Source organism: Cantharellus anzutake, assembly GCF_015039405.1.
Source record: "Cantharellus anzutake strain C23 chromosome Unknown EI90scaffold_17, whole genome shotgun sequence".
Classification (NCBI taxonomy): domain Eukaryota; kingdom Fungi; phylum Basidiomycota; class Agaricomycetes; order Cantharellales; family Hydnaceae; genus Cantharellus; species Cantharellus anzutake.
This window is the reverse complement of record NW_024066967.1, coordinates 1119347-1146136: the sequence shown is the minus strand read 5'-3', so window position 1 is coordinate 1146136 and position 26790 is coordinate 1119347. Positions and strand designations below refer to the sequence as shown.

Sequence of the window (26790 nt, the reverse complement as noted above, 5' to 3'; positions counted from 1 at the left end):
AGAAGGATGGAAGGGTGGAGGTGGCATGAGGGGTAAGAGGAGGAGTGGTGTCAGGTCTGAAGGTGAATATCGGAATGGACAGCGGTAGAGTAGGACTCCGGAGGTGGTGAAGATGGGGGTCCGGGAGTCGGATTGGGATCAGGTATGTATGGATATGACACCCTAGAGACTTCCTCCTCACTATGTCTGAAATCAGGGACCAACAGGACAAACAGCAATGGCACAGTGCTCCCCTTGAGTCGCTGAGGCCAAGGTCCCTCCTTGCTAAGTCTTTAGTTCCACTCCGGAATCATCTGCTCTCACCCCGTTCTAACACTAGAGTTATTTCCCTCTTTCTAGAAGACTCAGTCCACAAATTAGGGCACCAACATGTTACTGGGCACAGCACTCCTGGTAGAGTCGCTGAGGCCATAGCCCTCCAAACACAGAGTCACTTTTGTTTGTCCCAAATCTGGTCTCTGACAAGAGGCTAGAAATAGGAAATTCCCATTTCCATAACAGTCTGAGTCTGAGTCTTACACAACATAGTCTTATTATTCTAATAATATAATGGACAGGATAACAAAAACACAGAAGCTGGAAAAACAGATCAAGAGTAACCTGCCTTTTCTTTAAGTGTTTGGAGAGTGTTTCCTAGAATCCGGACATCATCAGCTTTCTTGATCTCCAAATCCTCATCACCTCGCCCATCCATGAGCTCAGGACACAGTCGCTGTGATGGATACTGTACCTCCCCAACCTTCCCACCCCAATCAAAGTCAATTAACATCACCTTGTCTTCACTGCAAAGGATGTTTGGTTCGCGGAGGTCCCCATGAACAAAGTTAGCATCATGGAAAATTTGCATGAGCTTGCACAATTCATCTGCCCACTTCTCGTAGTGATCCACAAGGTTGTCAGATTCAAGGGGGTGTACAGTGGGGGTGATGTAATCCATGGCAATGCCAAACCAACCTCCTGGTAGTTCCTCATAGCCAAGAATTTTCGGAGCATGCCCTTCATTTGCACACAAAGCATGTAGTTCAATTGAGTACTGATGCGCAAATTTTACAATGATTTGCTTTGTGCCCAGATTGGCAATGTACAGATGGCGGCCATCATGTACATCGGGATGAAGCTCAAGAATCTGGAAATTGATCTCCTTGGTGTTGTTATACCCAGGCAGCTTTGAAATATATGGGAATTTGTAATTACCATGTTCAAGCTGGGGCAGTGTGTCCATGAAGTATGCTGCATCAGAGTCTATGTCACTCAACAGGCTCAATGCAGCAAAAAAGGCAGCATAAAGTGTCTTTCGGTCACGACCTTCACTTGCCGATGCAATGCATGATAGCGTGGGGGTGAGGCTGATGATGCGCCACTGACCGAGGTAAATCACGGCATGGAAGGTAATATAGGGGCCTGGCATAATGTACATCATACCGGACCCATTTGAAGACCCAGAGACGTTCAACTTACCAACAACAGTCAGACCAAGGCATGGGACTCTCCAACCCTTAAATAATGCTTCCCCACTGGAATGCTCCATTGCAACCTTGTGTGAATGTGCAACATAGGAGGCAAGCCGAACTACAGGCATTAAAGTGATGGCCTCACTGAGCTCATTTTTGAACTCAACGACGCAAGACGCTGCGTTGTGTGGTCCATTATAGTGACCATCCGTGCGAGAACCATCAATGTCGGCACCCATAAGCTTAGGGCGATTGCGAAGAGAGAGGATTCCGTTCAAAGTACGCAAGCCCTCAATCTTCCTCATCGCCTCATCTGGATAGAGTTCAGTCATCTTCTCCGCAAAAGAATCAACAGCCAGCTCGATGTTTTGTAGATCCTTATTCAGGAGAGCTGGATAAGAACTGAAGAGGTCCCAGAAGCGGCCGAAGCCATGGTATAGGAGGGAAACTGGGGGGATTGAATCCAGCGTAGGACGGTCGTCCAAGATCCTTTCATTCGGCATTCTTTGCAATGACCCGTACTCGGGCTGCTTGCTTATCGACGAAGGGGCAGTTCTGGCGAGTTTAGATTTCCGCGCAAGATCGACCTCGTCGGAAAGTTGAGGTCGCTTGCCTACCCCCAAAGAAATGAACGTCGTTCGAGCAGGTAAGGGGCAAACACAAAAATCGGTCAATCAATTGCACTCACCAATATGTGGAATTTGGACAATGACGTGCAGACTTCCATCCTGAGGTCGAGGCCAGAAGGCGTCGGACAATGTCTGCATGGATGGTAGCATATTCGCATCTGTAAGTTCAGCGTTCTTCACATTCTCCTCATAACTGCCATCGAATGGGATGGAAACCATCCAGAGTATGATGGCGTCTGCGAAAATGCGATCGAGGGTGGGGCTTTTCTTCTGAATGGCTTCCTTGAGGGCGATAACTTTCTCTTTATTCGCAATGTTGATTAGCAAGGTGTGGCTGGCGTCACGGCCACGAATGCGACAGTACAGCTTGAACAAAGGAGGATCTGATTGTGACAATAAAGATGAGAAAATAAGTCACAGACAGAGAAAGTTCCACGGACCAACAACGATGTGTAGGTTTTGATTACTAGGTGGATCGGAGAAAATGCTGGACAAAGTTTGCAAGGACAATAGTGCTGGTTGGTCTTGAAGTTCAACCCTCCCCTCAAAACTGTCGGCTGGGATGGAAACCTTCCAGAGTGTGAGGTCGATTGCGTCAATGTTTCCGAAAGCGACCGACATCTTGTCCTTGATTGCTTCCTTGAGGTCATTCACATCCTTTATATTCTGAATTTCCACCGAGAACACATAGCCAGCTGGTTTGCCAAGTATCCAGCAGTTGAGTCTGAGTTTTTTGCCAGGCATAGGTTATTGGCAAGTCCAATAAATGTTGACCGGTTTGGATGATGTACCCATTCGGTTACAACCGTTTTTCGGCTTGGTTGTCACGTGACCAATGTGGTGTCGGAGAACAAACAAAAAAAAAAAAAAAAAAAAACAGGCTAGTCAGCCAATTGACCCACCCTATCAAGGGGTGTTTTTTACGCTTCAAATAGGGCCTAAACGGCCTATTTCAATGTGGACGTCCTGGGACGTCCTGGTGATGCGGCTTGCTGCCAAAAATGGACTGCGAAAGGACTCCGGAAAGGAAGAGAATTTGCGATAATAGTGGACCTCGGTCTTCATTTGTTTTGCAGGGCCCGCTGGTAGCAGGGATACCAGCCTCTGTTGGAATAGACAACGCCACCGGCACTGGGTCTCGATCGGGCCCACAAGTGGGAAATTCGCCAAAAACGGAGCGGGTAAGATCGGTCGAAATGCCGGGTTGGTTGTCTCGGAGAGGCTACTTCCCTCTCTCTGATCATCGCACGTTGTGCGCTCGTAGCGAAGTCTTAATTTGTTCGGTGCTTCTACTCTTCGTATTTAAGCCTTGTCCACCGGTCCCGAAACTTCATTGCCACTTTCCTACTCAACACTAGCGTGATATAATTGTCTAGTATAGAATTCGCAGGGACATTATTCATGAACTCCGCCTGGCTTATCATGACCAAGCCCCACCGCAAAGGAGGTATTCTTGATCACAATCTTAGTCGTCTTTCATCCTTGTCGGCGTGAGCGACAGTGCCTGGCTGTCACTCCCTGAATATCATCACAGCATGTTTGAGAACACTCATCGTTATGCTTGGTGGATCGGCCCCGGGATTCTTTGGATTCTTGCTGGCCTTGGGACATCATATTGAAACCCATCGATTCATAGCCCGCCGCCTGCATCCTTACCTTGAGCTCGTCTTCGGGCCGTGGACCACCTATCGCAAGGTTCCGGTCAGTGCGGAATTCCTTCCTTCTACGCTTTCGGCACTACCAGTAAACGTCTAGATTAAAATGAACACTGCAACTGGCGTGTTATCGGTCAAGGTGTGGCATTGCGGATCTCCCAACGCCCGTATGTATATGTAAGTTCACCGATCTTTCACTCATGCCGTCATTCTTCTGTACGTCGTGACGGACTGTGCCGCTGTTTCCATCTTCATTCAACACGATCGTGAGAGCAAGTGCGTGGTGCATGCTCCGAATATCAGTGAGCATGTAAGCATTGCAGCATAGCTTAAGGCTCCGGCGCTTATACTGTTTCCTGAAGTGACGATGACGACGGTCCCCCAATCTTCATGAAGAACAAACCTGAGAGCTATCAACCCTTACGTTGTGTAATGTGGATCATAATTCTCCTGAAATACTTATGTAACCCTGATCACCAAGTCGTACGCCCACACAATTTAGGACCTCACTCCCGCGCGGAAGGGATTTGGTTGAAATAATGAAAACTTCGTCGAGCTCGACTCAAGGGCTTGATTGCCACGCACCACTAATAACCCTTAGTTAAGCATGTCATGGCTGGGTACAAGGAAAGTAAAAAATGAACTGAACGTCTCACACGTCGCATTGAATATTGCCGTAGTCGCATTCTCATCATCTACCCGAAAATCATGAATGATGAGAGCAGCGAGAAAAATGTAAGGCAAGCAACTTCATCTATTCGATCATTAAGGAAATACAACTTCCTAGTTAAAAATGGCCAGTTACACCAGCATTATCTTCGCCAAATGAAAACCGTCCCTCCACAAGACAATTATTTAACAAGATCAATCCATTTCGTTGATTGTGTAAGCGTTGCTACGAGAAAGAATCTCTGGGTTGCCGGCCGACAGCAAGGCTGCACGCACGCGAGCCCTCCGTTCATTAAGGGCTTGGAGACTTCAAAAAGAAATCCCCTCTCAGTTGATTTCCCGAAAAGAGGGATGACTACTCACTCGTCACGGCGGAATAAATGCTCGAGCCCTTGTATTCCAGCATTCACGAGGCCAGATCCCACACCTGAGGCGAAACCATTAACGGCCTGACTACCAACGCCACGCTCCCCGAAAGCGGGCCCATCGAGTGCTGCAAGCCTATGAACGATGGGACACAGTTCAACTTGCTACATCGAAATTATGTGACTGCGCACTCACTCGTCACGGCGGAACAAATGTTCGAGCTCATTTATCCCAGCATTCACGAGGCCAGATCCCACGCCTGAAGCGAAACCATTGACGGCCTGACTACCGACGCCACGTTCCCCGAAGGCGCGCCCACCGAGTGCCGCGAGCCTGTGAATGGGACACAGTTCAGCTTGCTGCATTGAAATCATGTGACTGCACACTCACTCGTCACGGCGGAACAAATGTCCGAGCTCATGTATCCCAGCATTCACGAGGGCAGATCCCGCACCTGACGCGAAACCATTAAAGGCCTGACTACCAACGCCACGTTCCCCGAAAGCGGGCCCGTCGAGCCTGTGAATGATGGGACACAGTTCAACCTGTTGCATTGAAAGTATGTGACTGCACACTCACTCGTCACGGTGGTTGAACAAATGTTCGATTCCAGTTACCCCAGCATTCACAAGGCCAGATCCCACACCTGAAGCGATACCATTGATGGCCTGACTACCATATCCACGTTCCGCAAAAGCGCGCCCGTTGAGCGCTGCGAGCCTGTGAACGATGGGACACAGTTCAACTTATGCAATGAAATTATGTAACTGCGCACTCACTCGTCACGGTGGTTGAACAAATGTTCGATTCCAGTTACTCCAGCATTCACAAGGCCAGATCCCACACCTGAGGCGACACCATTAATGGCCTGACTACCATACCCACGTTCTCCGAAAGCGCGCCCATCGAGTGCTGCGAGCCTGTGAATGATGGGACAGATTTCAACTTATCGCATTGAAATCATGTAACTGCGCACTCACTCATCACGATGGTTGAACAAATGCTCGATTCCAGTTACCCCAGCATTTACGAGGCCAGATCCCACACCTGAAGCGACACCATTGATGGCCTGACTACCATAACCACGTTTTGAAAAAGCGGGCCCGTCGAGTGCTGCGAGGCTGTGAACGATGGGACACAGTTCAACTTGTTGCATTGGAATTATGTGACTCCACTCACTCGTCACGGTGATTAAACAAATGTTCGATTCCGGTTACCCCAGCATTAACAAGGCCAGATCCCACACCTGAAGCGACACCATTGATGGCCTGACTACCATACCCACGTTCTGCAAAAACGGGCCCATCGAGTGCTGCGAGCCTGTGAACGATGGGACACAGTTCAACTTATGCAATGAAATTATGTAACTGCGCACTCACTCGTCACGGTGGTTGAACAAATGTTCGATTCCAGTTACCCCAGCATTCACAAGGCCAGATCCTACACCTGAAGCGATACCATTGATGGCCTGACTACCATATCCACGTTCTCCGAAGGCGCGCTCATCAAGTGCTGCAAGCCTGTGGATGATGGAACGCAGTTCAATTCGCTGCACTGAAATTACATATGTGACTTTGCACTCACCCGTCACGTACATGGTGCTTCGGCTTCGAACCATGGTGGTGGTGACCATGGTGATGGTGGTGATGATGGCGGAAGGGATGGAACCGTTGAACAAGATTGGCCCCGTTCACCCTGTTGAAACAACATTGCTGATTAGCTCCATAGACACTAACAAATATTTGCGACTCACTCATCGCGGGGTTCTTCAGCAGCGCGGTCGAAAAGGGACTCGCCACCATCGGTACGCTCTTGGTTGACATTGGCAGCCTCGGTAGCGAGCGGTGCGGCGAAAGCGGGAGCAGCAAGGAGAGCAGCAACAGCGATGGAAGTGGAAGCGCGCATTGTGGATTAATTTTAGTTAGAATATAATCAAAGACAGGAAAGACGTGAGTTTGACGCGAGCGTAAAGATAATGCAAGCTAGTAAGGCGTAATCAATATGTGCATCTTGACTGGAGAAATTTCGCCTACTGTGTCCGGCACAGAAAGTCCTAAGGAGGATTTGAACGAAGAGAAGAAAGCTTGCAATGAACGAGTTGTTGTGTGACTGAGACCAGCAGTGCGGAACCAGAAACCTTGAAGCTTCGCTCTCTTTATCCTGTCTCAAGTGCTGTGTTTCTTTGTGGCTGGGGAACTCCATCATGATGGGTGAGGTCAAGCTCCTCATGCTGTAATAATGTGATTGCCTTCTGTAACTCTACCTACAATTCTTCCACGGCAGTGTGGCATCAGTCGCCACCGCATCGTGCTCGGCCGATGCGGAAACCCTCGGGCATGCACCGCTAGTGCTTTTCCCTTGCAGCGCCAATTCTACCGCGAGCTGACCAGACCCTAAGTAGGACCCCGGCATACTCCGGAGGCCCCCCGATCCAGGAAAGGGCCGAAAATCGTGCACAAGTGCCTGAGGTCTGAGTCAGGGAAGGGCCGAAACTGTCTTTTTGGCGCAAAATGATATATCCAGGGGAGGGCCTTTTAAGGAAGGTAGGCCGAACTTTGATCTGGAAGAGGGCCTAGACGGTAACCTCCGTTCTGCAGCAAGATGTGTCCAAGTTCGCCAGTGGCACCAGGACTGCAAGAAAAATTCTATGGGGTTCCAACTTTTATCTCGGTTCTCCCACCCATACCCATTTTCAGAAAGAAGGACAACTATCAGATGGGCTTCCCCGTGGACAAGCCTTCTCATGTCCGGAGAGAAAAAGGTACTTACCTCTCGGTTACCCACTCTCAGTTCCCTGGGCAGCACTTCCCTGTGGTTCTTTAGTACATTCCTCAACTTTGCATGTCGGTATTCACTTGACCCAATAACCACGGAGTGGGGAACCAATCAGGCCCGAAGTCAGTGATGAGGGTAACAAACATGTTCAGGCATTGGGGCTGGCTGCCGTTGCCACTAACTTCCAACACACAGAGTGGCTACCGCTTGTCAATGCTGGTTTGCTTCGGAAGATTTGCATCAAATTGAGGAAAAAATACTGCTGGGAAACGTCAGCCCCCTGCGTGGACTTGGTTTTTGTCCTTCACCTTGGAAAAATATCCCTAACACATCTGGCATTGCGCGCTACTGGCACTAGCTGACAGAAACTTAATGATCATAATTTATCGAAATAATGGTCAAAACCTGCCACACCACTATGCTGAAAGTGTTACATCAATCGGCGCCCCTTCATATCTCAGTGTACACCTGTTCTCACCCTTTTTCTTGTTGGCATCACAAGATGCCGGTCACTTCTCTAACTTTGTCCCAGGTAGGAATGACCCACCTATCACGAAGCCGGGATATGTGCTCCTAGTGCTCAATCAGTGTGGTGAGTTCCAGTGGAGATGCGATGCAATGCCGTCAATGCTCCATTCACTACAAATTGACATGGTGATCATTTTCGGAGGCCATGTGTGTTGTGAAGCTCAAAATCGATAGCAGCAGAATTGAGATCACGATCAAGAAGTTGCACGACGTCTTAAAGGGTGCTAGTGACTCCGGTAGAGCACAAACTTCATTGGTAGAACACTTGTTCCCTGTATATACATGATTTTATTCGCAGCGCATCATACAGCTTTTTAATGAATGTCCGAGCGTTTTGAGGGCCGAATCAGCTATTTTTGGAAGGTCCGACGCGCCAGAGGGCCCAATTGGGATACCAGAGCTCAAATTTTGAGGGCCAAATTAGAGAATCTCGGATCGGACCTCTGTCGGTGTATGCCGGGGTCCTCCCTAAGTTCCCAGAGTTCTATTGGTTGCCAACGATGTTCATTCTTTTCAACGCGGTATCATTGCCATGATACGAGATATCGCCGAGACCAGTATTGTTGCTTTTGATTGATGTGCCTTTACATATCACGGATTGTCGATAGGTGGCACTTGATCTGGATTGATGTGGTTGCGGTGGTGGTAATTCAATTCTTTAAATTGATTAAGTAAGATCAGCAAGGTCTTCCAATTCAAATTTTTGAATTAAAATCATTGCAATTCAGCCTGGCCTGCCCCGTCACATAAACGCTTAATTATAACTGAAGTATAATCTAACTCCAAGTTCCACACCAGAGCGAGGTGGTAGATTTACATCCCAAAGATGGTATATGCAATTTAGTCCATATCCGGGCTGACACCGGAGACGGACCGGAGATGTCAATCTCCGATCAAAAACTTGGCATCACATCAGGCAGGTTATGTAACACTGGTCACCAGTGTGATGTGGCAGGACCCGCTACTCTTTCGCATTCTGGGATTGGTACCGATCAGGTAAAGAATAGTAGGGGACCTCTGTATCACGCGGGAATACCAGCCTCTGTTGGAGCAGACAATGCCGTCGGCATTGAGCCTTGATTTGGTCCACAAGTGGAGGATTCGTCAAGAATGGTGAACCCTTTTTCCTCTCGCACGTCGTGCACTCCTAACGAAGTTTTCGTCCGGTGTCTCTACACTACCTTGCTCTTCTTGTGTAAGCGTTGTCCACCATTCCGGCCCCAAAATCCCATTGCTACCTACTCAACCCTGCCATTGTCCACTCGAATATAGCATTCGCAGGGAGACAAGGAACATAAGGGTTTATCGAATCCGCATAGCTTACCGTGATCGTGTTCTACCGCAAAGGAGGTAATCTTGGCCGTCGTATTTTTCGCATCTTGTCGCCGGCTGTCACTCCGTAAGCATCATCGCAACGTTTTTGAGAATACCCATCGTTATGCTGGGTGGATCTTCCTCGGGATCTTTTGGATTCTCGCCGGCCTTGAAGGACACTGAAACCCATCGATTCATAGCCCGCCACCTGCATCGTAAGCCGGACATTTATCTTTCCCTGAGCCTATGAACTTGGGCCTTGGTCCATCTATCGCAAGGCTCCGGTTAGTGCGTGATTCGTTCCCAACGTCGTCATCTTGCTTCGCTTCAAAGCGGATGCCACTAGGATTGTTTGATCTTTCACTCATGACATCATGACATCATTCTTCTGAAGTAGGCTGCACTACGTCGTGACACTCTCTCCGTCTTCATTCAACGCGATCCCGAGAGTACCAAGTGGCACATGCTCTGGATATTTACAGTGTCGTGGCATAACTCAAGGCTCTGGTGCTTATACTGCTTCTTGCAGCGACGTTGAACCCACGTACGGTACGGCGGTCCATCCCGTTCTTCGTCAGGCGTTCAAGAACGAACCCGAGAATTATTGTGACCGAATCTACGTCAAGGGTAGGCTAGACCTTTTCGAGTCCGTCGTTCGCAAAAACAACCTTGAAGTTGTCTTGATCGCTTCCAATCCAGAGGATACTGTTAATACCATGCGTGGTTCAAGCAATGCCACCCTTGTTCGTCTCAATTGTTTCCACTATATCATTCCCCTCTCCCAAAAAATCACAAAGACACGCACCGGTATGCTTTTGACCTCAGATTCCTTTCACGCTCCCTGAATTCTGGTCTTCATTGCTCTCAACGAGGGACTTCACCTTGGTAGTCTTCTCACTCACAGGGCTCTTGGCCTTGTCAATGTTCTCTTGTGAATACCCTGCCCATTGCAACCAGAATTGAAACCGTAACTGCGCCCAAAAACTTACCACCGCTAAAAATGCGTCTAACCTGCTCCGCTGTGTCTTGAAAAACCCCTCTCGCCTTCTCTTGTGCTCCATTTACTCCCCTTTCGATGAATGGCTCAAGGAAGTCTCCTCCAGCTTTCGATGCAAGTGCAGAAAGTTGGTCACCTCGCTTTTGGAAGATGCGAAGTACTTTGTGAGCTGTAGTCACGTCAAGTGGTGCACCCTGAGAAACACAACTCAGCCGGCAACGCCAATAGAGAAAGGTCAATGTGACGAACCTTTAGAAGTTTCCTCATTTCTTCTGCAGCCTCGAGGACAATGTTGTTGGCCTCGTCCCTGTATAGCTCACTCACCTCCTCGAGTGAATCGAACGCAATATTAATGATGTATCCTGCACCAGGTACGATTGCCACATAAGCTTTAGCTACGCTGCGAAGGTGACTAAGTGCGGCGTCTTTAGTTTTGTCATGAGAGGGTGATATGAAGAAATCTAGGACAGGTTCGAGGAAGTCATGGATGGACGTGGCGGATTGAACGGTTGATTTTAGCACAGAGAAGTGACAATACGCATAACCAGATCACATTTACACGCTATGAATGTCAGTGCTGGGTATGAAGAGGCAGCGAGAACGTTCGCATACCTCCAATAAGAACGACACCTGAGCATCCGCCGCTGGAGCACGAGTCTTAGCAGGGGGAAAGAGGCTGTCGTTCGAGAAACGATGACCTAGCCAAGTGGACTCACCTGAGGCTCCGAGGTCTTCAGAATCAGCTCCCTCGTGGGAGGAAGATAGCTTGGCCGCAAGTAGAAGATGACCCTCGAGCGTGCCAAGTGGTCCAGGAGCAGGACTCGTATCCCAACGGTCAGGAGCGGGCAAGGCTGGATTGATTGGGTTGGCAAAGATTTTGGCAATGAACAAGGCAAGGATGAAGGCAGGGAAAATCAGCCTAACCATTCTCAGCATTGTTGATCATGTAGGTACGCTGGGTCCTAAAAGAAAAGAGGTGCTCTTTTTTGGGCACCTTCCAACACGCTCGTTTAAGTGGTTGTGCAGCAGCATACACCCTCATTTGGGCAGGAGGTAATTATTGGTCTGTGGGGATTTGACATGATTAATCCACAGATCCGCAACGGTAATCAGCCGAATTGGGGTTACAGGATAGGCAGGTTACTATGGAAGAAACCCGGCCTCAAAAACTGAAGCCAAAAGCCCCCTGAAAGCGACTCATACAAGGCTACTAAGCCAAATTCACATAGTGGGAAGTAAATCGCGGTGCTTACTCTCTTTCGTTTTTCATCCATTTTCTTAGGTCCTTTGGTAATGATTACATACCTTGCCCGGCTCCTATCCGCAATTTTTTTTGAGTGTGCATTTCATCTCACAATCTCAAACTTACAAAAAGCTAACCATTGGCACGTGAATAACTGTGGGTAAAGCACGATGTTAATTATAGACGAGAAAGTGGACCAATGTGACATGTCTCACGCTGAACCGAGCAAGAATTTGTAGAACATAGTTGCTTCAGGTGCCTTTCTCCTACGCATTCTCAGGGAGTCCGCCGTTAAAGGAAATCCAGCAAAAGAGGCAGGCACAGAAAGGGATAAATTTGTGTACTGAATTCCGTAGGCAGGACTCCAGCCTCTAACTCGTCGACCAAACCACAACGATCTTCAGGGGAAGCCTGGAAAAGGCCTCGAATCTCCTCCCCGAGTCCTTTTCGTTTCGTCAGAAGCTCTCTCGATCTCAACCCTCCTCCAACACTAAACATCGTAGCGGACCCTGTCCCTGGTCTTCCGAAATGAGAGCCAGCGACCGTGGAAAAGTCCGTCACTGATGCTGTTTGGAAATGTCACCCAAAAGCCCAAAGATTTCCTCGATGGTTGACATACGAGGAACTGCTGTGCCATATTCTGGGGCAACATGTTTACACGGAAATTACTCGCCCTCCACACTAACGCAATGATAACATTAGGGCATCAGGCGGTAGAGCTAATGCTCGTCCTACATTTCTCCTCCAGTGACAATCGTGTGATCGAATATGTTCGGCCATGGATATTCGTCAGCCAGTGCCCTGTCCCTGAATCATCGAGGCCAAGTCAATGTCGTCACGCCGAGCGAATTTCACTCCCAGCGCCACCAGCAACGCCGGAAGTGATCTGTCCACCGATGCCGTGGCCCGAAGGGTTGAAGGCTCGTGCAGTGACCTGTGGGATGCCCGCCGACAGAAAAGCTGGACGCAAGGTCCTCTGTTCATTGAGGACTTGGAGGCTTCAGAAAGAAATTCCCCCTCAGTTGAGCTACCGGAAAGAGGGGGAAACCACTCACTCGTCACGGCGGAGCGAACTTTCGAGTTCACTTAGCCCTGCATCCACGAGTGTAGATGCCGCGCCTCCAGTGAGACCAGAAGCGATCTGACCACCACAGCCGCGTGCTCCGAGAGCGCGCTCGTTCAGTGCCGCGAGACTATGGAAGAACTTGTTGCTTCGAAACCATGAGCACTCACTCGACTCACGGTGGAACAAACTTTTCGATCTCATTGAGCCCTGCACCCGCGAGGGCAGATGTCGCACTTCTAGCGAGACCAGAAGCGACCAGACCACCAATCCCACGTCCTCCGAAAGGACGCTCGTCGAGTGCTGCGAGCCTCAGCTTGTGAATGATGGGACACAGTTCAACTTGCGGCATTGAAGTGATGTGATTATGCGCTCACTCGTCCCGGACGGGCGGTGTCGAAGACGTAGATGACACAATGGCTATACTGTAGCAAGAAATCTTTTGGTGGCTATATTCTACAAGTGATTGGGAAACTAAGAAATGGAGCGACTCGTGAACCAAGAAATATAGGAGAGCCACTGTTCGTCGGATTGGAACGTCTGAAGAGGGTGGATCAATAACAAAAGGAGCTTGGAAAAGCAGCACAGGAGACGGGGGCAAAATATTTTACCACCGAAACTCCGTAGATAGAATCTCTTTTTGCAGCTCACGGATCTCATTATCGTGGCCAAGAAACCAATTCCTACTCACTGTCTCATCGACAGGCGCGCTGCGCTGCTCGATGTGCCAGGAAAGATGCACTGTGCGACCAAAGTCAACCATGCGGAACGAAGGGTCCTTCAGACTGCGACTCCGTGGCGGGAGCGTAAGCGGACCAGGTTGGGTGACAATATTACGAATGTGAGCAGAATGGTGCGTATAATTTGCAAGATGTATTTGATATAGAAGGGACAAGCATTGGTCCCTATTGGTTACTTGTCAAGATAATTCGTAACTCCGATCACTGAGATTATAGACTTACCGATCATCTTCAGACATTTCCCGTGAATCGATCTGTTCTCCGCAGTGCTCCATCAAGAGAATAGGGCTCAGTCCTTCGATGAATGCCTTCATGCTTTTCTTAGATTCTTCATCCAGATCCTTCTCATCTTCAGCATAGTACTCTGCGTCGTAGATGGGCTTGTAGTAACCATAGAATTTCGGGACCACGGGACCGACAGGAACGGGGTTTTTGAATTTGGGTGAGAGGAGATTATAACCATTCCACTCTTCGAACATGTAGCTAGGAAACGAAGCGTACACTCTCGCTTCATTCTCAAGAAGTTCTCGCGCTCTACGGGACCTGTCATGCGCCATTTTGCAAGCAACGGAAACTTCTCCAGTGGGAGTCCGAGCAGAAAGTGGACGGGGTAATCTGAGCGGAACGAGATAGACGTCAGAATGGTTCCCCTTTCCCAGCTTATAGCTTAAAGAGAGGCGTAGCTCCGCCGTGCGCAATGTTTGCGCCAAGGAAGAGGATCGTTGCTTGGGATCGTCTGCGGGAGAGGGCAGAACTCGACTGAATTTGACTGGCTTGTCAAGTATAGAGGAGTACTCATCAGCGACAGGCGCACGATGTGATGAGTGGTAACGAATGATGCCTCCAGCGGCATCTTTCACAATTAGTATATCGGGAAAGAACTCTAGTGGGATTTCTTCCTCCAGGGAAGGCGGCATATTGAGAGGTTTGGTTTGCAACGGACTCCCGGACCCTTCACTGGTGACTGCTGAATCTGCGTTGTTCCCTTTGCTCATTTCATCTGTGACGGCTTGGACATTGTTCGCAGGATCAGCAAGATACACCCCATCAAATTCGACGTCAGATTGAATTGTTCCATTCTTCTCAATTGCGAGTGTGTTTTCTGGTGAGTCAGATTCTGGGAGACCCTTCAGCAGCGGGTCAGGTGCATCCACTGGGGGGGTGACTACAGGAGTATCACCGAATTTCGGATCGTTATTTCCCACTTTCGGGTCTGTGGAAGGGAGAGACATTCCAGTTGATGTGAAACTTGGCAAAAGATGGAGAAGACGTCGAACAGACCTAGGTCATCCAAATCCAATCTATTTCCCTTCGCATCCGCAAACCAAAATGCATTCTTATCAAACTTGGTAGAGATAAGTCTAGTAGTGTCCTCCCCAGGAAGGTCTTTCCTATCGCAAGTCTTACATTGCGAGCTTGTCACATCCTCATCAGGAATTTGAAGGATGTCAGCCCCAGGTGCCCCTAGTACTCCTAGGAGCGAACTATCCTGCAGGCACGCGTCCCGGTAATCTTGATCTGGGACAACGGCTTCTAGACCTGAACCAAAAAAAGGTGTAAATCAGTGAACGGTCTTCGATTGGAGGCGAATTTATCTACGTAAGAGGGCTGCGCTGAATACACACGGCATATTAGGATCAGCGAACCATGCTGTCGACTTTCCTTTTCTGTCCTCGATGAACTTCGGTTTGTGTGTATCATAGCGGACGACATAGATAACTGGAGGGGGATTAACGGTGCACTCGGAACAATGGAGCGTTCCGTCGTCGAAACACGTAGGGCAGTTCAGTTTGGCGAGGAAATAAGCTTCACTGACATCCCTGAAAACAATAAGCTTTGACCCATCATGTATAGAAACCTTCCTCTTGCTTAATGCCTCCCGAATGAGTTCTCTTCGACCTGGCGGCCAGTCTTTGTTAAATCCTTTTTCAACTTGGTAATGAAACGGATGTGAATGTGAGCCCCAATCAACATCGACACATACGTACGAAGTTTCATAAACGCATCTCTGTTGGAGAGTGACTTGGTTTTCTCCTCGCTATCGGAGTCAACGTCGATAAGGACCGTATGACAGTCGAATTCGTCACCGTCAGAGTCATAGTCCGATCCCGGATCGACGATTCCAAAACCGTATTTCTTACCCTCCGCCTTCATTCGCTTAGGGAGTTTTAACAGTGGCCAAGGTTTTCTTTTCCTAGGAGGAGGCTCCCTCTTGTTCCACACTCTATCGTCGTAGTTCTCTCCAAATTCCCGTATCATACTTCGTGACCAGATTGTCATGACATTCATGTCCACAATACGAGCAATCCAAAAAAAGTCGTCGAGGCTATGGGCCCATATTTGACGGTTAGGCGTTCGTTGGCCATGAGGAGGACTCCTCTTATCCAGAAACGGACCATTTGGATTGCGAAGCCATTGATGTCGAACTCTGCGTCTGGATTCTGACATCGAGGATATGACCTGTCTAAGGCTAAAAATGAAGGGTGGACTATACGAGACAAAGAAATGACAAATCACCAAGTTTTGTGGTCGGCAGTGAAAAACTGGTTCAGTGGGCTGACCGGAATCAAAAAAAGAGGCGGATATTATAAGTACTAAATCCCAGGATATAAGTAAAAGGAACCAGAATTCAAGATCAAACTCTTCTAATCAATCGCCATTAGGAGGTGCAATTAGAAGCATGCTCTAATCGTTAGATAACCGTGTCTAGCAACTTAAAGGAGGCGGCGTCTTGCCTGCCGCACGTGCACTAATATAATGTCCATTATTTGTAAGGACAAAGACACACACACAACGCCTCGAAGGCGCTGACCGACGAGCTGAAGGAAGTAACTAGGGGGGCATGACAAAGGAACAGTGATGATGACGTCGGACAGCGGAGGGGTGCTACTCCTTCAACACCAATTTAGCGACCACACTCACTGCTGGTTTCGATCGGATTGCCTGTCTGTATCCATTAATCTAGTGCCCGTGACTTCGATGCTCATATTTTGGGTAGGCTCGGTGGGTAGACTCGGAAGTTGACTGAAAGACTATATGAGGGATTGAGTGGGTCGCGGTCAAAGGAGGAAAGCAGCAGAGCTTTTACCGGTTCTGGGATAGTATTTCACGTCGCAGGTTCCGGATCTCTCCGTATTGCACATCATGCCAATTACAGATATCCCCCTCCCCAGGTTTCACAATGCCATGCTGCTCGAGATAGCGAGAGAAATCGATCGTGCGACCAAAATCAACCAGGCGGAACGAAGGGTCTTTCAAACTGCGATGCTCTGGCGGGAGAGTGAGTGGTCCAGGTTGGACTACAATGTTACGAATATGAGCAGAGTTGTGTAAATAATCCTCAAGATGCAGTCTGTGTGGAAGGGACAAGCATTGGTCCCTTCGGACTGCTCGTCAGCGTCGCTCTTCACTCAATGGATGAGGTAGAGATTCACCGATCATCCTCAGGCATCTCCTTTGGATGGATCTGCTCTCCACAGTTCTCCATCAAGAGAATGGGGCTCAGCCCTTTGATGAACGCTTTCATGCTTTTCCTGGATTCTTCATCAAGATCCTTCTCTTCCTCGGCATAGTACTCTGGGTCGTAAATGGCCTTGTAGTAACCGTAGAATTTCGGAGCCACGGGACCAACAGGCACAGGATTCCTGAGTTCAGGCGTAAGGAGATTATATCCATTCCACTCTTCGAACATGTGGCTAGGGAGCGAAGCGTATACCCTCGCTTCATTCTCAAGAAGCTTCCGTGCTTCAGAAGACCTGTCATGCGCCAGTTTGCAAGCAACAGAAACTTCTCCAGTGGGAGTGCGAGCAGAAAGTGGATGGGGTAATCTGAGCGGAACGAGATAGACGTCAGAATGGTTCCCCTTTCCCAGATTATAGCTTAAAGAGAGGCGTAGCTCCGCCGTGCGCAATGTTTGCGCCAAGGAAGAGGATCGTTTCTTGGGATCGGCTGTCGGGGAGGGCAGAACTCGTCTGAATTTGACTGGCTTATCAAGTATAGAAGAGTACTCATCAGCGACAGGCGCACGATGTGACGAGTGGTAACGAATGATGCCTCCAGCGGCATCTTTCACAATTAGTATATCGGGGAAGAACTCTAGTGGGATTTCTTCCTCCAGGGAAGGTGGCATATTAGGAGGTTTGGTTTGCAACAGACTCCCAGGCGCGTCACTGCTGGCTGCTGAATCTGCGTTGTTCTCTTCGTTCTTTCCATCTGTGGCAGCTGGGACATTGTCTGCAAGATCGGCAAGGTGCACCCCGTCAAGTAGCTCAGGTGCATCCACTGGGGGCCTGACTACAGGAGTATCACCAAATTTCGGATCGTCACTTCTCGCTTTCGGGTCTGTGGAAGGAAGAGACGTTCCAGTTGATGCCAGAGTCATCCCATTACAAATCTTACATTGCGAATTTGTCACATACTCGTCAGGAATATGAAGAATTTTGGTCCCGAATATTACTCCAAGCGAATCTAAACCCTCCTGCAAAGAATTTTGATCTGAGACAACGACCCCTATACCTGAACAAAAACGGTGTAGGTCAGTGAGAACGATCTTCATTTGGAGGCGAATTTTATCTACGTATGAGGGATTCGCTGAATATGCACGGCATATTAGGATCAGCAAACCATGTCGTCGACTTTCCTTTTCTGTCTTCGATGAACTTCGGTCTCCGTGTATTGTAGCGGACAACATAGATAACTGGAGGGGGGTTAACAGTGCACTCGGAACAGAGGGTGAGTCCGACGTCGGAACATGTAGAGCAGTTCAATTTAGCAAGGAAATAAGCTTCACTGACGTCCTTGAAAACAATAAGCTTTGGCCCATCATGTACAGAAATCTTCCGCTTGCTTAAAGCCTCGTGAACGAGTTCTCTTCGACCCGGTGGCCAGTCCTTGCCAAATCCCTTCTCAACTTGGTAATGAAATCGGTATGAATGGGAACCCCGATCAATATCGATACATGGACGTACGAAGTTTCTGAAAGGCATCTCTGTTAGAAAGTAACCGAGTTTTCTCGTCGTTGTCGGAGTCAACATCGATAAGGACCGTATGGCACTTGAACTCATCGTCACTGTCGACATCTGATCCCGGATCGACGACTCCGAAACCATATTTCCTACTCTCTGCCTTCATTCTTTTAGGAAGTTTAAGAAGGGGCCAAGGTTTCCTTTTTCTCGGAGGAGGCTCCCTCTTGTTCTCGTTATCATCGTAGTTCTCTCCGAGTTCCCGTATCATGCTTCGCGACCAGATTGTCATGAGAGGCACCACTGGATCACGAGAAATCCAAAAAAAGTCATCGAGGCTATGGCCCCAGATATGACGGTTAAGCGGTCGATAGCCACGGGGAGACTTGTCCTTATACAGAAATGAGCCATTCGGAGGGCGAACCCATTTCCATTCGACCTGGCGCTTGGATTCCAGCTCTGGCATTCGAGAGAGTGATCTATTCGAACGCTAGAGTGAACCGCTAAGGTAGTAGTGCACGAGTTTGGCAGCAGACCAAGAATGGCAGCAACCTCAACAACGTGAGTAATCGCAATGCTCGATATCTGGACTTCAAAAATGACCTCCCCAGGCTAAGCGCGGAAGGACAGAACTACTGTATGAGAGATAGGGGAATACCAGATGGGCTAAATTTGATGGTTGGCCAGTTTTATATGTAATACAGAGTAGCGGGAATTCCCGCTACTCTGCAGTCTTGCAAATTTAGGTGCACAGGGTCCCATTATGACAATATAATTCACTCCCTTATAACTCCGTTAGCTCACACCCCATAAGTACGACTTCTGCATGAAGAATGTACTGAAGACAGTAGGGGAAGAGTGTTCGTAACGCAAAGAGCGAAGACACGATGTCATATCCATAAATCCAAAACCAAACGTCGAAAGGCAGTTGTGCGGAGAGTGGCGTCCACCAGTTATTTCCCGTAGCGGGTCCTACAAATTTTTCGCCCGAGACTGAATTCGTTTTCTGGCAAGGTCCTCCATTATTGCAAATTCTCAATAACCCAAGGTCCTCTAATCATTATTCTCATCCCACTTCGTCCATTCTTTCTACTCTCGATCGTTACCCTTCCTCACTCCCACAATATTGCTTTCCATTCCACCGATGGTGACGGTCAGCAATCGTTCCAAACTGGCAGAGGTGGCTGTCTTCGGTATTGTCATGAAAGCACAAATGTCAGACTGCAGCAACCAGAAATGTGAAAGGAACATTGTGTACGTGTTTGTCGTTCAACTGTCACTGTCACTAAGTCCTCGTCCTCACCGTAAGTCAAGTCATTGGAACGGCCTATTTCCTTCGTCAGATGGAAGATCTAACACCATTCCTCAGTTCTCGCGCATGAAACACGGTCCTGCTGTGTGCATCGGAAACAAGCGTTTCGCCTCGTGCCTAAGAGGTCCATTCTTTTCCATCTGCTAATATGGATGGCACACTCTGCCGCGTCAGGCGGCGCCCACCAGTTATTCGTGTTCGATCATGTGTACAGCGAATGTGTATATGTAGCTGTGCAACCGTGCACAACCAAGCGCTGATAATAAAGAATTTACTGAAATTATCTGGGACTAAACGAGCGCGTGCCCCATTGAATCGACACAACCATGCACTTTGGGAACCCTACAGAGTATAAAGTAGACTGTGATGAATAAGCTCCCGGTTTTAGATCAATACAAGGGAAGAGAAGTTGGGTGTTGATGGCACATATGATCTTTTAATTTTTTGCTTACGCGCGCTGCGTTGGATTATTGGTACTAAAATATAATAACGGACAGCGCTCCGGCAGAACTTTCCAATATAACCTTGTTTGGTTTGATGACAAGTGCTCGTCACCTTCAGGCTCAAGCTCTGCAAATTCTTCCACATTCGTGGCGCGATCGCCATACAGGAAATCTTGAGATGCTAGGCAGTCATATTTTACAAGGTGGGATGGCCCGAAACCCTACGAGACTAAGGAATTGAGTGGGTCGTGAACCAAGAAAAGCAGCAGAGCCGGTGACTTTTGAACCTTCATCGGATTGGGGCGTCGGCAAGGGTTGGCTAATGTGGCAAGACGAGCCTGGAAAAGCAAGCTAACAAGAGGGAGAAGCCCCCCATCTTTACAACCACGAGTACCGGGACCGAATCTCATGTCCCAGATTCCGGAGCTCGTTGAGTTGCGGATTGTACCAACGGTCATAGTAAACTCCCCAATGCTTACGCTGCTCGACATCGTGGACGAAATCTACCGTGCGACCAAAGTCAATCATGCGGAATGAAGGGTCCTTCAGACTACGACGGTGTGGCGGGAGTGTAAGCGGTCCAGGTTGAACTACAATGTTACGAATGTGAGCAGAATTGTGTCTATAACCCACGAGATGCAGACGGTATAGAAGGGACATGCATTCGTCCCTTTAGTGACTTGTTAACATAATTGCTCTTGACTTCGGTGAATGAAATAGAGATTTACCGATCATCTTCAGGCATCTCTGTGGGATTGATCTGCTCTCCACAGTGTTCCATCAAGAGAATGGGGCTTAATCCTTCGATGAATGCTTTCAGGCTTTCCTTGGACTCTTCATCCAGATCCTCCTCATCTTCAGCATAGTACTCTGGGTCGTAGACTGCCTTGTAATAACCATAGAATTTCGGGACAACGGGGCCGACAGGGACGGTTCGATGCCTGAAATAGGGACTGAGGAGATTATATCCATTCCATTCTTCAAACATGTGGCTAGGGAGCGAAGCATATATTCTCGCTTCATTCTCGAGAAGTTCCCGTGCCTCATAAGACCTGTCATGCGCCATTTTGCAAGCAACGGAAACTTCCCCAGTGGGAGTCCGAGCAGAAAGTGGACGGGGTAATCTGAGTGGAACGAGATAGACATCAGAATGGTTCCCCCTTCCTAGCCTATAAGTTAAAGAGAGGCACAGCTCTGCCACACGCAAGGGTTGCGCCGAGGAAGACGATTGTTGCTTAGGATCGTCTGCGGTCCGGGGAGAGGGCAGAACTCGTCTGAACTTGACTGGCTTGTCAAGTATAGAAGAGTGCTCGTCGGCAACGGGCGTACGATGCGACGAGTGGTAACGAATGATGCCTCCAGCCGCATCTTTCACAATTAGTATATCGGGAAAGAATTCTAGTGGAATTTCTTCCTCCAGGCAAGGTGGCATATTAGGGGGTTTGGTTGGCAACGGACTTCCGGGCCCCTCACTGGTGGCTGCTGAATCTGCGTTGTCCTTCTCGCTCTTTTTATCTGTGGCGGCTGTGACATTGTCTGCACGATCAGCAAGGCGCTCCCCGTCAAATTTGACGCCAGCTTGAATTGCTCCGCTCTTCTCAATTGCGAGCGTGTTTTCTGATAGGACAGATTCTGGAAGACCTTTGAGCAGCGGATCAGGGGCATCCACCAGTAGAGGAGAAGCACCAAATTTCGGATCGTCACCTCCCACTTTCGGGTCTGTGGAAGGAAGAGACATCCCAGTTGATGTGAAACTTGGCTAAAGATGGAGAAGACGTCGAACAGACCTAGGTCATCCGATCCTCTTACCCTATTTTCGCTCGCATCCGCAAACCAAGACTTCCCATTTCCATCGGACTTGGTAGAGATAGGTTTAGTAGTGTCCTCCCCACACCCTTCACAGTCAGGAAGGTCTTTCCCGCAAGTCTTACATTTCGAACCTGTCACATTCTCGCCAGGAATACGAAGAATTGTGGTCCCAAGTACTCCTATGAGCGAACCATCCTGCACGCACGCGTCCCGGTAATTTCGATCTGGGGCAATGGCCCCTAAACCTGAACCCAAAAAGGGTGTAAATCAGTGAACAGTCTCCAATGGATTTACCTACCTGAGATGGCTGCGCTGAATATACATGGCATATTAGGATCAGCGAACCATGCCGTCGATTTCCCTTTTCTATCTTCAATGAACTTCGGTTTTCCTATATTGTAGCGCACAACATAGATAACTGGAGGGGGATTAACAGTGCACTCGGGACAGAGGAGCGGTCCGAAGTGAAAACATGTCGGACAGTCCAATTTGGCGAAAAAATATGCTTCACTGATGTCCTTGAAAACAATAAGCTTTGGCCCATCGTGTATAGAAATCTTCCCCTTGCGTAAAGCCTCGTGAACAAGTTCTTTTCGACCCGGCGGCCAGTCCTTGTTAAATCCCTTTTTAACTTCGTAATGAAATCATTATGAATGTGAGCCCGGATCAGCATCGATACATAGACATACGAAGTTTCTTAAATTCAACTCTGTTGGAGAGCAACCTAGCTTTCTCCTCGTTGTCCGAGTCAACGTCGATAAGGACCGTTTGGCACTTGAACCCATCATCGTCACTATCGCCGGAGTCCGATCCTGGATCAACGACTCCAAAACCGTATTTCCTACTCTCTGCCTTCATTCTTTTAGGAAGTTTAAGAAGGGGCCAAGGTTTCCTTTTTCTCGGAGGAGGCTCCCTCTTGTGCTCGTTATCATCGTAGCACTCTCCGAATTCCCGTATCATACTTCGCGACCAGATTGTCAAGACGTCCACTCCCGGAGCGCGAGGAAACCAAAAAAGATCATCGAGGCTATGGCCCCAGATTTGGCCGTTGGGCGTTCGTTGGCCATCGGGAGGAGTGAACACCGTCTTATCTAGAAATGGGCCATCTGGAGGGCGATCCCATGACCATGTGACCGTGCGTTTGGATTCTGACATTGGAGAAGGTGACCTCTCCACTCGATCGACTCTCCGAAGCTGACGTTGTCCATGAAGCGGAAACCGAGGGTGGGTGAACATAGCCAATTCCAATTCTCCGCCATTCAATCAACCCAATACAGATTTCAATACAAATAATCACTGCGTTTAGGGGAAGATTATCCACGGTCGGATAGTACAGAAATATTACTAATATCCTCTGGTGTATCGCACACTTGATGATTGCAGAGCAAGCGCAGAATATTTCAGAAACTCCCACACACTTTGACAGAGGATAGCACAGTGATTGCACTGACCGGATTTAGCGGGGCAACGACCAGGTCTGGTAGTAAACGTGACTGAATATTTCATGGGATATTACAGACTCGGAATAAGAGCCCGAAACTGGGGCTTTTGGATCCGAACCGGATACAATTAGTATTAATATATTGGTATTAATTATTATTCGCGCGCCAGCTGCTTGCCCCTTTGCGCTTTCCTCATTGGATGTACAGAAGAACGGAGTGATGAACACGCCAAACAGTACTAGTACTACTAGTACCAGTCCTGAAGGAAACGACCTCAATGCCCCATCCACCTCGCCCTCCCCAATGAGCAGAACCAACTCCGCCCCTCAGCTGGACCTGTACGGACATGCAACCAGTACCGGGACATCTGGCACATATGCCCCCCTGGGCCCCCACGCTGCATTTTCCCCATCCCCATCGTCCATTCCATGGTCAGGATCAAGCCATTATGGACTAAACATGAGTGGGTGTTAACAGATGAATAATAGGGCAGAAAAGACCGCTAAAAATCTTTACCAAACACGTTTTAGGTATCCCAAGTGCTGCTCCGACTCTTGCAAATTATCATCAAAACAGTAGAGGACCTCCCTACAGCCAGAATCCTCCTGGTAAGTTGCCTGAAACCACTGAGAAACCAGCACTTACGTGATATGCTTCAGGTATGCCGACCCCCGCTATAATGCAACAGTATTCCATGAGCCAAAGTTTTGCGAGTCCTGGCACTCACTTCCAGGATGCAAGTCCGGTTAATAACCTTGCGCCATATGGACCCCCACCCACTCAGGAAGCTTTCGAAAAGTTGATAAATGATTTCGTCCAAAAGCAGGTAGACGAAAAAATGATAACTATGGCGCAACAATTAGAACAGTTATCGCAACAAGTGAACGAAAATACCACCAGCGCCACCACAAACAGTCATACTGAGCCAAGCAGCAGGAGAGGCCAGGCAAAGGACAAGTGGCCGGCGAACGGACGGGTGAGTCGCATATACCAGCTGAGGGGCCCAACTGATCCAGCGTTGGGTTCCAGGACCCAGTGCAAAAGGCACTACGTGACGTGATTGGCTGCAATATACGAAAGCCAAATGCTGAAGATCTTCCTTCACCTTTGCCAGAGGGTGCTCCCACACCATGCAGAGAAAATGGGGACCCCCTCCTGATCCCGAACTGGCAGTTGGGAGTTAAGGAAAAAATCAATCAATGAGTGATCAGCGAAACAGTTAGGTTCAGTATGAATGATTCAGTGCGTGAAAGTGACCCATACCCTTGCACAACTCCTGACACCCAGCACAGATGATAAAGGCCTACATTGATGAACGAAGGATTGATCAGAGTGATGTTCATAATGCAGCTGAGCAGTACTTCAATTCCCTCAAATTGAAGTGGAAAAGATCACAGACGGAAGCCGGTCGTCAAAGTCTGGCAAACTCGCGACAAAGAAACACGACTATGGCACGATTGAAAGCAGTATGCCGATCCTTGCCTGATGACTGGCAATATTAATGTTAATCAAGTTTGTCTCCAGAAAGCCGCCAGGAGACGTGAAGGCATAGGAGGGTTAGTGGGTAAAGTCAAAGCCACGGAGGACGAGATGGAGTCGGTTATACTTACTGACCATATGTCTTCCGACAACGACACGGAAGTCGAGACCCCAACCACCGAAGGCCTGAGGCATGAAAAAATCCTGGTCCGCAGACAAAACCTGTGGAGAAGCGCCAAGGTGAGTCATAACCCAAAACTTTGAAACTTACCAGGACACTAACTTATATACTAAGTTTGTGAAATTCCTTTATGCCTCGGATAAAAGTCGCAGGTTAGAGATGGAAGCGAGGGCATGCCTGAAGCGCAAGAGAATGCATGCCCAAAACACCCACAAACCTGCAAAACATGCAAATTACGATGGCAACACATTTTCACAGCGACTCCCAAGGCTGCCAATCCCAAGATCCCTAACGAGCCCGGTAATCAAGGCGGAAGTGGAGGAGAAGATGAGAATCACTGAAACCTTACCCTGGTGGGATGCTATGGATGTCGCGGATACGTTAGTGGATGGGCCAGATCTGGAAATCGTTCGACAACTTGAAGAGCAAGAACACCAGTCTGCTCCCGGTACTAGTGCTAGTACTACTACCGTTAGTTAAGTACACGCGCAACAAAACCGCTGTAAAATAACTCAAGCCTCAGCTATGTGCGGTGTGGGAATGCAAAAATAATGTGTCAGATGCTGGATAGTCAGAAGTGCGTGCCAGTGAGGTACATCGCATACAGGGCTGCTGCATGCCTCTGGGTTGAAAAGAGGTTGCTTGTTGCTTGGACAAAAGACTCTGGTGGCACAAACGGCGGGAGGTGGTCGAACATCGACATATTGAAGTGACAACATAAACAAACAACAACATATATTGGGCGACAAAATTTTGTTTTCCTCAGACTACATACTATTATGCTATATGCCTTCTCCATGCTAGAGGAAGTAAACATCATCAGCTATTCCGATCGTTAGAGCCCAAGTTTAGATATCGAACTTACGGGATCGATGGTGATGGTCACCCAGAGTTTGACGCCACCCACCTCTACCTCCAGTCGCGCGAGATGGCTGATTATGCAGTCTAAGGCGATGATGGTCAATGCTCCACCATTCCACCACATTCCGGCATGCCATTGTTTGATATGAGCATTCTTTTCGCTGTTAAACGGGTTTTGAGTGAGGTGAAACACAAACAAAGTCCCAACATACAATGGTGTCCAAACCGTTGGGTTCTGAGGCTGATATGGAGCGAACCATTTGACGTACCCAAAGGATACTCTTTTACCGCTGAGACCTAAGTCCTCGTCAAATGATAAAACTTGAGTGAGCTCCCCGCAATAACGCTGGCCTGCAAGTTCCACCTCAACCAGCGAGCTTCGAGGATTCTTTGCTGACTGTGACGCAAGGTATCTTCTCGAATGAACTACAACATAATGGTGATTCCAGCAATGGGTTGGCAGTGGAATACTATTCGGTTCGGGGCTTGGCGCAGTGTACTGATGCAGCTTCAGAGTGGAATTTCGACGTTTGAGATGATTGATTATCGAGAGAGATTCGGAAATGGTTAGTTCAACCTTTCTCTTTGGAGCAGGGCCCAACAAGACCATTTGTAGCGGTACTTCCTCTGATGTCTGGAGTGGGTCAAATGTGACAGGGCTGGCAGTCTAGCGAACCTTACCATCTATCCTCTTATCTTCAAGCTCCCTTGCTAACGCTTGCACAGTGCCTCGATCATCGCGGCTCGCATTCATCAATAACATCGCAGCTGAACTCTCAACCGCATTGGATGACCGGGATGCCTCGTTGAGCTGAAGGGATTTCATCAGCTTGGTTGTGACCAGCAAGGATATGTATATATCAGGACATACT

The 26790-nt window shown here is 48.6% G+C and overlaps 8 protein-coding genes across 8 annotated transcripts; all 8 read right to left on the bottom strand.

The window, feature by feature from the left end:
• Window positions 1-589: 589 nt before the first annotated feature.
• EI90DRAFT_3015465 (uncharacterized protein) lies at window positions 590-2701 on the bottom strand (the record flags this gene model as incomplete). Its single annotated transcript, XM_039056898.1, has 4 exons — window positions 590-1401; window positions 1459-2064; window positions 2140-2463; window positions 2521-2701. The coding sequence occupies 4 exons, from the start codon at window positions 2699-2701 to the stop codon at window positions 590-592; spliced, it is 1923 nt and encodes a 640-aa protein (XP_038917631.1).
• Window positions 2702-4763: 2062 nt separating this feature from the next.
• On the bottom strand, window positions 4764-6675 carry EI90DRAFT_3121972 (uncharacterized protein; the record flags this gene model as incomplete). Its single annotated transcript, XM_039063453.1, has 10 exons — window positions 4764-4905; window positions 4966-5103; window positions 5161-5289; window positions 5350-5490; window positions 5550-5690; window positions 5751-5891; window positions 5950-6090; window positions 6150-6290; window positions 6355-6465; window positions 6524-6675. 10 exons carry the CDS (start codon window positions 6673-6675, stop codon window positions 4764-4766), a joined length of 1377 nt encoding a protein of 458 aa, XP_038917630.1.
• Window positions 6676-10208: 3533 nt separating this feature from the next.
• EI90DRAFT_3121971 (uncharacterized protein) lies at window positions 10209-11320 on the bottom strand (the record flags this gene model as incomplete). Its single annotated transcript, XM_039063452.1, has 6 exons — window positions 10209-10327; window positions 10377-10578; window positions 10634-10845; window positions 10907-10946; window positions 10997-11028; window positions 11101-11320. 6 exons carry the CDS (start codon window positions 11318-11320, stop codon window positions 10209-10211), a joined length of 825 nt encoding a protein of 274 aa, XP_038917629.1.
• Window positions 11321-12818: 1498 nt separating this feature from the next.
• On the bottom strand, window positions 12819-13169 carry EI90DRAFT_587736 (uncharacterized protein). The gene has a single exon (XM_039067834.1). The coding sequence runs from the start codon at window positions 13040-13042 to the stop codon at window positions 12866-12868; it is 177 nt and encodes a 58-aa protein (XP_038917628.1). The 5' UTR covers window positions 13043-13169; the 3' UTR covers window positions 12819-12865.
• On the bottom strand, window positions 12870-15894 carry EI90DRAFT_2994581 (uncharacterized protein). The gene is made up of 5 exons (XM_039056169.1): window positions 15419-15894; window positions 15030-15362; window positions 14712-14969; window positions 13653-14643; window positions 12870-13595 (listed from the first exon to the last, which is right to left on the bottom strand). The coding sequence occupies exons 1-5, from the start codon at window positions 15876-15878 to the stop codon at window positions 13298-13300; spliced, it is 2340 nt and encodes a 779-aa protein (XP_038917627.1). The 5' UTR covers window positions 15879-15894; the 3' UTR covers window positions 12870-13297.
• Window positions 15895-16145: 251 nt separating this feature from the next.
• EI90DRAFT_587407 (uncharacterized protein) lies at window positions 16146-17895 on the bottom strand. Its single transcript, XM_039067832.1, has 4 exons — window positions 17849-17895; window positions 16865-17771; window positions 16519-16809; window positions 16146-16462 (listed from the first exon to the last, which is right to left on the bottom strand). The coding sequence occupies exons 2-4, from the start codon at window positions 17557-17559 to the stop codon at window positions 16414-16416; spliced, it is 1035 nt and encodes a 344-aa protein (XP_038917626.1). The 5' UTR covers window positions 17560-17771; window positions 17849-17895; the 3' UTR covers window positions 16146-16413.
• Window positions 17896-17901: 6 nt separating this feature from the next.
• On the bottom strand, window positions 17902-19073 carry EI90DRAFT_587573 (uncharacterized protein). The gene is made up of 5 exons (XM_039067833.1): window positions 19050-19073; window positions 18398-18981; window positions 18224-18339; window positions 18007-18126; window positions 17902-17945 (listed from the first exon to the last, which is right to left on the bottom strand). Exons 2-5 carry the CDS (start codon window positions 18855-18857, stop codon window positions 17940-17942), a joined length of 702 nt encoding a protein of 233 aa, XP_038917625.1. The 5' UTR covers window positions 18858-18981; window positions 19050-19073; the 3' UTR covers window positions 17902-17939.
• Window positions 19074-20524: 1451 nt separating this feature from the next.
• On the bottom strand, window positions 20525-23110 carry EI90DRAFT_3121968 (uncharacterized protein; the record flags this gene model as incomplete). The annotated part of the gene is made up of 5 exons (XM_039063451.1): window positions 20525-20816; window positions 20875-21905; window positions 21956-22200; window positions 22254-22586; window positions 22645-23110. The coding sequence occupies 5 exons, from the start codon at window positions 23108-23110 to the stop codon at window positions 20525-20527; spliced, it is 2367 nt and encodes a 788-aa protein (XP_038917624.1).
• Window positions 23111-26790: the final 3680 nt, after the last annotated feature.

Coding starts and splice junctions, on each gene's coding strand:
- EI90DRAFT_587736 (XM_039067834.1), bottom strand. CDS start 13,042: ATGCCGCAAGTTGAACTGTGTCCCATCATTCACAAGCTGAGGCTCGCA.
- EI90DRAFT_2994581 (XM_039056169.1), bottom strand. CDS start 15,878: ATGTCAGAATCCAGACGCAGAGTTCGACATCAATGGCTTCGCAATCCA. Junction 14,970..15,029: donor ATTCAGCGCAGCCCTCTTAC/GTAGATAAATTC, acceptor TTTTTGGTTCAG/GTCTAGAAGCCGTTGTCCCA. Junction 14,644..14,711: donor ATTGGATTTGGATGACCTAG/GTCTGTTCGACG, acceptor TCCCTTCCACAG/ACCCGAAAGTGGGAAATAAC.
- EI90DRAFT_587407 (XM_039067832.1), bottom strand. CDS start 17,559: ATGCCACCTTCCCTGGAGGAAGAAATCCCACTAGAGTTCTTCCCCGAT. Junction 16,810..16,864: donor GAGATGCCTGAGGATGATCG/GTGAATCTCTAC, acceptor AGCAGTCCGAAG/GGACCAATGCTTGTCCCTTC. Junction 16,463..16,518: donor GAAATACTATCCCAGAACCG/GTAAAAGCTCTG, acceptor TCCCTCATATAG/TCTTTCAGTCAACTTCCGAG.
- EI90DRAFT_587573 (XM_039067833.1), bottom strand. CDS start 18,857: ATGCCAGAGCTGGAATCCAAGCGCCAGGTCGAATGGAAATGGGTTCGC. Junction 18,340..18,397: donor AGATGCCTTTCAGAAACTTC/GTACGTCCATGT, acceptor TTCATTACCAAG/TTGAGAAGGGATTTGGCAAG. Junction 18,127..18,223: donor AGCTTATTGTTTTCAAGGAC/GTCAGTGAAGCT, acceptor ACCCCCCTCCAG/TTATCTATGTTGTCCGCTAC.